General features: G+C 44.8%; 1 protein-coding gene across 9 annotated transcripts in view; it reads left to right on the forward strand.

Moving 5' to 3' along the window:
* LOC118376230 (guanine nucleotide exchange factor DBS-like) overlaps positions 1-9,899 on the forward strand; it is a 113,048-nt gene that overhangs the window by 50,358 nt on the left and 52,791 nt on the right. For all 9 annotated transcript variants that reach the window (XR_008089841.1, XM_052493206.1, XM_052493211.1 and 6 more), the window contains 2 exons: positions 1,264-1,378; positions 8,461-8,551. Coding sequence is in view for 8 of the 9 variants with exons in the window: in XM_052493206.1 (XP_052349166.1) it covers positions 1,264-1,378; positions 8,461-8,551 (206 nt within the window). In the remaining variant the exon portion in view is untranslated. The remainder of the gene's footprint in view (positions 1-1,263; positions 1,379-8,460; positions 8,552-9,899) is intronic.

The following is a 9,899-nucleotide window of genomic DNA, read 5'->3' on the forward strand; positions in this document are numbered from 1 at the left end:
AAAGCAGACAGATTGATATTCTGATCACATGGGCTAATAGAGCAGCTGCTCCCGCCAAGGACCGTGTGTGCGTGTGTGCGTGTGTGTGTGTGTGTGTGTGTGTGTGTGTGTGTGTGTGTGTGTGTGTGTGTGTGTGTGTGTGTGTGTGTGTGTGTGTGTGTGTGTGTGTGTGTGTGTGTGTGTGTGTGTGTCTAATTGCCCTATAGGTGTACTGTAAGCCTGTGTGTGTGTTTGTAAACTCTCTCTCTCTCTCTCTCTCTCTCTCTCTCTCTCTCTCTCTCTCTCTCTCTCTCTCTCTCTCTCTCTCTCTCTCTATTCTGTTTCTCTCTCCCTCTTTCTCTCTCTCTTTCTCTCTCTCTCTCTTTCTCTCTCTCTCTCTCTATTCTGTTTCTCTCTCCCTCTTTCTCTCCCTTTCTCTCTCTCTTTCTCTCTTTCTCTCTCTCTCTCTTTATCTCTCTCTCTCTCTCTCTCTCTCTCTCTCTCTCTCTCTCTCTCTCTCTCTCTCTCTCTCTCCCCCCTTCTCTATTTTGTTTCTCAACTCGACAGTCAGACTGGTTTGTCAGTCCTACTGGCGCCCTCATGTGGTAATCCTTATCTAAATTGTGTCAGCAAATCACCAGAAGAAGTGTGACTGACATGCTGACCAGACCGGACACGTCGAGCGTGTGAGCGTTGCAAAATAAATGTAGAAATCCATGTTAATCAAATATTGCACCCACACTGCTCGCGCGCGCCAACGAGTCTGCGATGCCAAGGGCTAAAATAGAATTTATTCCTATTTCTGACGCAGATCGCGTTGCAAGTCCTGCCTCTCTCATCTCCTCATTGGTTTATAGAAGCAGGTACCCATGTGCCATCTCCTCATTGGCTATACCCACGTGGGTGATTGAAATACGAACTGCTGCCGGCCCAGGACAAATTAGCTAGCAACAGCAAGCTAGCTAAATAGGACAAATTAGCTAGCAAGTGCAAGCTAACTAGCTAAATTGCCATACATGTTTAATTCTTTTCGACCTGTCCCCAAATTAATGTCATTAATGTCATTGAGTTTGTTTTGATATTTTAACCTGCCTGTCGTGATGGCTGTTGGTGTAGTGGGACAAAATAAATGTATGCACGATGTTGCACACGTGCAGTCGGTTTGGGTTCTGTGTGAGCCTTTTCTGTTCTAGTGTACTCTCTGTTCTAGTGTACTCTCTGTTCTAGTGTACTCTCTGTTCTAGTGTACTCTCTGTTCTGAAGTCATCTGTGTTTCTTTCCCAGGGGGCCGAGGGCAGAACGGCAGCCCCATCATCGTGTTCCCAGAGTTCTCTGCTTTCGGAGAGATTCAGGAGAGGGAGTTCCACAACGTGCTCACTTACTTGACCAACGTCCCCAGGTGAAATTCAACATACTGTACACACACACACACACACACACACACACACACACACACACACACACACACACACACACACACACACACACACACACACACGTGGACACACACACACACACACCTTGATGTCCTACCCCTTTTGCTTCTTCGCAGACACTTTCTGTCAGTTACCTGCATTTATTATTCCCATGGTAACCAATCAGATCAGAGGGAAGGAACGGAGGAGACACAGAAGGCTTTTGAACATGTTAACATTGTAAACTTCCTTGTTCACCAGCCGCATTGTTCCCACTGTAGGTTCACTGGTTATCAACTCAGCCAATGGTATGGACTATAATTTCAGTGTCAGTGCAATCCGGGATCCTTGGGACAATCATGGCCTAAACCTAACCTTAACCCCTACCCTAAACATAACCCTTGCCTAACCCTAAATTGAACCTTTACCGTAACCATTTTGAATATCTACTTCAATGGGGGTAGGGATGTCCCAAGGATCCCTGATAGCATTAAACCATATTTTCAGTGTGACCCAGGGCTCCCAAATGGCGTAGAGGTCTAAGACACTACATCTCAGTGCACTACAGTCCCTGGGTTGAATCCAGGCTATATCACATCTGGCCGTGATTGGGAGTCCCATAGGGCGGCGCACAATTAGCTCAGCGTCTTCCGGGGTAGGCCGTCATTGTAAATAAGAAGTTGTTCTTAACTGACTTGCCTAGATAAATAAATGTACAATTTGAAAAAATAAAAAAATGTGTGGAACTGGCCAGCAGGTGGCACTAGAGGCTCATATACACCACAGGCTGTTTACATGAGGCTCGAGGTAGAAGGGTGGGAATGTGTTAGGGGAAACCTCTGGTTATAAACTGTCATTTAAGGCTTGGTTTTGGCCTAACTATTATTGGCATTGTGCCAGTGAGGGTTTTTGCCTTACTATTATTGGCATTGTGCCAGTGAGAATGTTAGGTAAATGGATGTGTCTGTGCTGAGGGTTGGGGAGGGGTATTGGTGAGTAGTATACTACTCGTCAGTGTCCAGTTTCTTGACAACAAGTTAGACGGCATTCCTTTATACTTGTGTGTAAAAGGTAGTTGTGAAATTATTAGATTACTTGTTAGATATTACTGCATGGTCGGAACTAGAAGCACAAGCATTTCGTTACACTGGCATTAACATCTGCTACCCATGTGTATGTGACCAATAAAATTTGATTTGATTTGAGGTCGACGAAATTCGAGCAAGAGTTGCCTTCCAGAGAGTGTAACATTCTCGGCTTCACGGAAACATGGCTCTCTCGGGATATGTTGTCGGAATCGGTTCAGCGACCGGGCTTCTCCATGCATCACGCCGACAGAGATAAACACCTCTCTGGAAAGAGGAAGGATGGGGGTGTATGCTTCATGATTAACGACTCATTGTGTAATCATAAAAACATACAGGAACTCAAATCCTTCTGCTCACCCGACCTAGAATTCCTTACAATCAATTGCTGGCCATTTTACCTACAAAAGGAGAATACTCGTCAGTTATAGTCACAGCTGTGTACATTTCCCCTCAGGCAGACACCAAGACGGCCCTCAAGGAACTTTCCTGGACTCTAAGTAAACTGGAAACCATATATCCTGAGGCTGCATTTATTGTAGCTGGGATTTTTAACAAAGCAAATTTGAGAACAAGGCTACCCTAATTCTATCAGCATATTTATTGCACTACGCGCGGGGGTATGCATACAAAGCCCTCCCCTGCCCTCCCTTCGGCAAATCCGACCACGACGCTATCTTGCTCCCACCGTCTTATAGGCAGAAACTCAAACAGGATGTACCAGTGACGAGAACCATTCAACGCTGGTCTGACCAATCAGAAGCCACGCTTCAAGATTGTTTTGATCCCGCGGACTGGAATATGTTCCGGTCAGCCTCAGAGAACAACATCAACCAATACGCTGACTCGGTGAGTGAGTTTATAAAGAAGTGCATTGGAGATGTTGTACCCACTGTGACTATTAAAACCTACCATAACCAGAAACTGTGGACGGATGGTGGCCTTCCCAAAAAACTGAAAGCGCGAACCACCGCATTTAAACATGGAAAGAGGTCGGGGAACATGGCTGATTATTACAGTGTAGTTATTCCTTCCACAAGGCAATCAAACAAGCTAAATGCCAATACAGAGACAAAGTGGAGTCGCAATTCAAAGGCTCAGGGTCTGCAGGAAATCACGGACTACAAAAAGAAAACCAGCCACGTCACGGACACCAAAGTCTTGCTTCCAGACAAACTAAACACCTTCATTGCCCATCTTTGAGGATAATACAGAGCCACAGGCCCGCTAACAAGGACTGTGCCCCGCACCCCCCCTCCTTCTCCGTTGCCGACGTGAGTAAAACATTTAAACATGTTAACTCTCGCAAGGCTGCTGGCCCAGACGGCATCTATAGCCGTGTCCTCAGGGCATGCGCAGACCAGCTGGCTGGTGTATTTATGGACATATTCAATAGCTCCCTATCCCAGTCTGCTGTCCCCACATGCTTCAAGATGGCCACCACTGTTCCTGTACCCAAGAAGGAAAAGACAACTGAACTAAATGACTACCGCCCCGTAGCACTCACTTCTGTCATCATGAAGTGCTATGAGAGACTAGTCAAGGATCATATCACCTCCACCTTACCGGCCACACTAGACCCACTTCAGTTTGCATACCACCCCAAAAGGTTCACAGACGACGCAATCACCATCACACTGCACTATCCCATCTGGACAAAAGGAATATCTATGTAAGAATGCTGTTCATTGACGACAGCTCAGCATTCAACACCATGGTACCCTCCAAGCTCATCTTCAATCTGGAGGCCCTGGGTCTGATCCCCGCCCTGTGCAACTGTTTCCTGGACATTCTGATGGGCCGCCCCCAGGTGTTGAAGGCAGGAAACAGCATCTCCACTTCGCTGTCCCTCAACACTGGGGCCCCACACAAGGGTGCGTGCTCAGCCAACTCCTGTACTCCTTGTTCACCCACGACTGCATGGCCATGTACGTCTCCAACAAGTTTTCGGACGACACAACACTAATGGGCTTGATTACCAACAATGACGAGACAGCTTACAGGGAGGAGGTGAGGACACTCAGAACGTGGTGTCAGGAAAATAACCTCTCACTCAACGTCAACAAAACAAAGGAGATGATCGTGGACTTCAGGAAACAGCAGAGGGAGCACCCCCCTATCCACATCGACGGGACAGTAGTGGAGAGGGTAGAAAGTTTTAAGTTCCTCAGCATACACATCACGGACAAACTGAATTGGTCCACCCACACAGACAGCGTGGTGAAGAAGGCGCAGCAGCGCCTCTTCAACCTCAGGAGGCTGAAGAAATGTTTCTTGTCACCAAAAGCACTCACAAACTTATACAGATGCACAATCGAGAGCATCCTGTCAGGCTGTATCACCGCCTGGTACGGCAACTGCTCCGCCCACAGCGGTAAGGCTCTCCAGAGGGTAGTGAGTTCTGCACAACGCATCACCGGGGGCAAACTACCTGCCCTCCAGGACACCTACACCACCCGATGTCACAGGAAGGCCATAAAGATAATCAAGGACAACAACCACCCGAACCACTGCCTGTTCACCCCGCTATCATCCAGAAGGCGAAGTCAGTACAGGTGCATCAAAGCAGGGAACGAGAGACTGAAAATCTCAAGGCCATCAGACTGTTAAACAGCCACCACTAACATTGAGTGACTGCTGTCATACATGTAAAAAATGTATCACTAGCCACTTTAAACAATGCCCCTTAATATAATGTTTACATAGCCTACATTACTCATCTCATATGTATATACGGTACTCGATACCATCTACTGCATCTAGCCTATGCCGTTCTGTACCATCACTCATTCATATATCTTTATGTACATATCCTTCATCCCTTTACACTGTGTATAAGGTAGTAGTTGTGAAATTGTTCGGTTAAATTACTAATTTGTTATTACTGCATTGTCGGAACTAGAAGCACAAGCATTTCGCTACACTCACATTTACATCTGCTAACCATGTGTATGTGACAAATACAATTTGGGGAAAGGACACTCTCTAATTGTTTTATATTTTTCACATTTTGTCAGGAAATGCAGCTCTGTCTCAGGTTCTGCTGTTGTGCAGTGATTGCACAGACTTTCCTCTATAGGGAGCCAGGTTTTCCTGTCTACCCTTCTCAATGGCTATGCTCACTGAGCCTCTACTTTGTCAAGGTTTTTCTAAGGTTTTGATCAGTAACCATGGTCAAATAGTTAGCCACGGTGTACTGTCGATTTAGGGCCAGAAGGAACTGCATTTTGCTTTGTGTTTGTGCTTGTGTTTCCCAATAAGCAATGTAGTTTTGTTTTGACTGTGTTGTAATTTGGTTTATTCTGATTGATTGGATGTTCTGGTCCTGAGCCTTCAGTGTGTTAGTAGAACAGGTTTGTGAACTCAGCCCCAGGACCAGCTGGGTGAGGGGACTGAGGCTTCAGTGTGTTAGTAGAACAGGTTTGTGAACTCAGCCCCAGGACCAGCTGGGTGAGGGGACTGAGGCTTCAGTGTGTTAGTAGAACAGGTTTGTGAACTCAGCCCCAGGACCAGCTGGATGAGGGGACTCTTTTCTTTGCTCAGCTCTTGGTAATGATATGAGAGGGGTTGGGTTCACTGTTTTTCAGATGTCTCCAAAACTGAACTGCTCTTTTTTAAAGTGTTTATTATTAGTGGATATTGGCCTAATTCTGCCCTGCATGCATTGTTTGTAGTTTTCCTCGGGACATGTAGGAGAATCTTACAGAACTCTGCATGCAGGGTTTCAATGGGGTGTTTGTTCCATTTGATGAATTCTTGTTTTGCAAGTGGACCCCACACCTCGCTGCCATAAAGTGCAATTGGTTCAATTACATATTCAATTAGTTTTAGCCACATTTTAATAGGTATTTCAATTTGAAATAGTTTATTAATGGCGAAGAATGCCCTGCATGCTTTCTCTCTCAGTTCATACACTGCCTCATTAAGGTGTCCAGTTGAGCAAGTAATTGAAGTGTGTGCAGTACTCTATATATTTTGTACCAATTGAGAACTTTGGTCTAATTCCCTGAGATCTGGATCTTCTCTGGAAAATCATTATTTTAGTCTTTTTGGGGTTTTACTGCCAGGGCCCAGGTCTAGCAGTACTGCTCTAGCAGGTCCAGGCTCTGCTGTAGGCCATGTGGTGTGTGTGACTGCAGGCATAGGTCATCTGCAAAGAGTAGATATTTAACCTCTGAATTGTGGAGACTAACACCAGGGGCTGAGGATTTTTCTAGAATAGTTGCCAATTCGTTGATCTAAATATTGAAGAGTGCAGGGCTCAGATTGTAACCATGACGAAGGCTCCGCCCCTGGTTAAAGAATTCTGTTATTTTCTTGCCAATTTTAATGCTGCACATATTGCCAGTATACATTGATTTAATTGTGTCATATGTTTTACCCCCTACAACACTTTCAATAACTTTGTAGAACAGTCCAGTATGCCAAATAGAATCAAATGCTTTTTGGAAGTCGATAAAGCAAGCGTACATTTTGATATTATTTTGGTGGACGTGTTTATCTATCAGGGTGTGTAGGGTGTAAATATGATATCAGTCGTGCGATCAGTCGTGCGATGTTTCGGTATAAATCCAATTGGCCTTTTACTCAGGACATTGTGCTTATTAAGAAAGTTTAGAACTCTTGCATTTATAATACTACAGAAAACCGTCCCCAGGTTACTGTTCACACAAATGCCTCTGTAATTGTTAGGGTCAAATTTGTCTCTGTTCTTAAAGATTGGGGTTATGAGTCCTTGATTCCAGATGTCAGGGAAATAACCTACACTCAGGATCAAATTAAACCGTTTTAAAATAGCCAATTGAAATTTTGCACTAGTGAGTTTGAGCATATTTTTAGGATGCCATCAGGTCCACATTCTTCTTTAAATTTGAGAGCCTGAAGTTTCCTATATAGCTCCTGCTCAGTAATGGGGGAGTCCAATGGATGTTGATTGTCCTTTGTAGCTTTTTCTAATCCATTCAACTTCTCATGTATTTGACGTTGTTCTGCGTTTGTGATGTTTTGAACGGTGTTGTAGAGTGTTTTAAAATGGGTTGTCCATATGTCACCATTTTGTATCACTAATTCCTCTTGTTTCGATTATTATTATTTTTGCCAGAAGTTGTTTGTGTTTATGGACTCAGCTAGTGTCAGCTGCTTGCTGTTGTACTGTGCTTTTTTGGTTCTGAGTGGTACGTTTATAGAGTTTTAAAGTCTCACAGTAATGAAGGCGTAATTCACCATTATTTGGGTCTCTGTGCTTTTGGTTGGATAGTGTTCTATGTTTTTTCCTTATAATTTTACAATCTGCATCAAACCAGTTGTCATCTTTGATCTTTTTAGTTTAGTTTTTTATCAATTTCAATTGTGCTTCTTTTGCCATTTGCCTGAATATATAGTTGATGTTTTGTACTGCGAGATTGATGCCTTCTTTACTGTGCGTGAATGTGGTATCCAGAGAGTTATCTTAGAGTGTTTGGATATTTTGGTTACAGGTTGCTTTCTGGTATTGTTCTGTGCTGTCTACTGTACTGTGGTCTACTGTACTGTATGGCATTGAAGCTCGTTTGGAGGTTAGTTAACACAGTGTCCAAAGAAGGGCCAGAAGTATACAGAATGGTGTCGTCTGCGTAGAGGTGAATCAGGGAATCGCCCGCAGCAAGAAGGACTTGAAGGACTGTATGCCTCTCTCACCATGGACTAAGGACAGTGTTTTTGAAGCATCTTTACCTTGCCTGTACCTAAGCTGACTGAGTGGGTAGGTGTTTCTACTCTGGCCTGACAGAGAGATACTACTAGTGCAGTAGACACTGTCATCTCTATCCTCTCTCCCCATTGTGGTTCAATGTTCATTCTCTGGTCATGTCCAGTCACTGTGGTTCTACGTAATCTTATTCCTCTCTCTCCAGTCTCCAGCTGTGTTCTTGTTATGGTCATGTGTGGTGGGGTCAGGTGTTAGTTGTTGTGTTGACCGTGGTCCTCCTTTCTCTCTTTTCCAGTCTGTCTGCAGCAGGAGTGGGTTTCATTCTGGTCATTGACCGAAGGCAGGACCGATGGGCTGCCGTCAAGGGGACCCTGCTCCGCATCGCAGTGAGTAACCATGCGTGTGTGTTTCTGTGTGTGTGTGTGTGTGTGTGTGTGTGTGTGTGTGTGTGTGTGTGTGTGTGTGTGTGTGTGTGTGTGTGTGTGTGTGTGTGTGTGTGTGTGTGTGTGTGTGTGTGTGTGTGTGTGTGTGTGTGTGTGTGTGTGTGTGTGTGTGTGAGTGAGTGAGTCTCTCTCTCTCAATACCTGGTGTTTCCTGTCCAGTCACAGCTGGTGGTCAGGCCGTCTCTCTCTCTTACTTCCTCTCTCTCTATCTTTCGGTCTCTCTCTTGCTCTCTCTTTCTCTCTCACAATCTGTTTCCTACTAGATGACACCTTGCTGGCAGCTGAATAAAGTGTGTGAGCTGTGTGGAATATTATCTCTACATTGGTTACGTAGGGTGTTTCTTTATTTGTGCTGAGATGATACGTGGTTTTAGTGCCATAATGGTCCGTCCATTAATAGCACAGGATTTCCAATGTCTTTTTCTTTTGTACAAAATTACTACACCATTTATGAGATCCTTCCGAACCTTATCAAATAAGTAACAATACGTAGCTGAACATGATTCATATACATTTGAATCAATACCTAAATCGTAAGTGATATTTAACCCCATAGGTAGTGTACAATACAGTACATTATAGGATGACATCCTTGGTTTCAGCACCACAGTAGCATGGACAGCTACTCACACAGGCAAGTAGGTGTCTATAGGTTCTCTGTGATTAACACGGAATCCTCGTCATCTTTAGTTTCAGTGAAAATAAAATAACTTGTGGGAGGGACGGAAAGAGAGCGTTTCCTAGACAGAGGAGGATATATAGAGACAGAGGTGAATATTTATTTTATTTTTTTACCTTTATTTAACCAGGCAAGTCAGTTAAGAACAAATTCTTATTTTCAATGACGGTCTAGGAACAGACCGCTCGGGGGTTTGAACTTGCAACCTTCCGGTTACGAGTCCAACGCTCTAACCACTAGGCTACCCTGCCGGTCCAGATTCCACTGGGACATGAAACGGACATGGCTGCGGGAAGTACAGGTGCTGCAGCGCCCGCTGAACAATCAGAGTAATAAACAAACGAAAGCACCCCCATCCCCAAACATCTTCTCGCGGCCACGTCCCTCGTTCATTTCAGCTTTATTAATCCCACAAGTGGAACGTTACGGCCTGACAGGCTGAAAATGGGAGGCAGTCAATCACCGCCGGAACGGCAGCCTGATCTGGATAGTTCTTCCAGGCTAAATGACACACACACACACACACACACACACACACACACACACACACACACACACACACACACACACACACACACACACACACACACACACACACACACACACACACAC

The sequence above is a fragment of the Oncorhynchus keta genome, chromosome 34 (genome assembly GCF_023373465.1).
Source record: "Oncorhynchus keta strain PuntledgeMale-10-30-2019 chromosome 34, Oket_V2, whole genome shotgun sequence".
In the NCBI taxonomy this organism is placed as follows: Eukaryota; Metazoa; Chordata; class Actinopteri; order Salmoniformes; family Salmonidae; genus Oncorhynchus; species Oncorhynchus keta.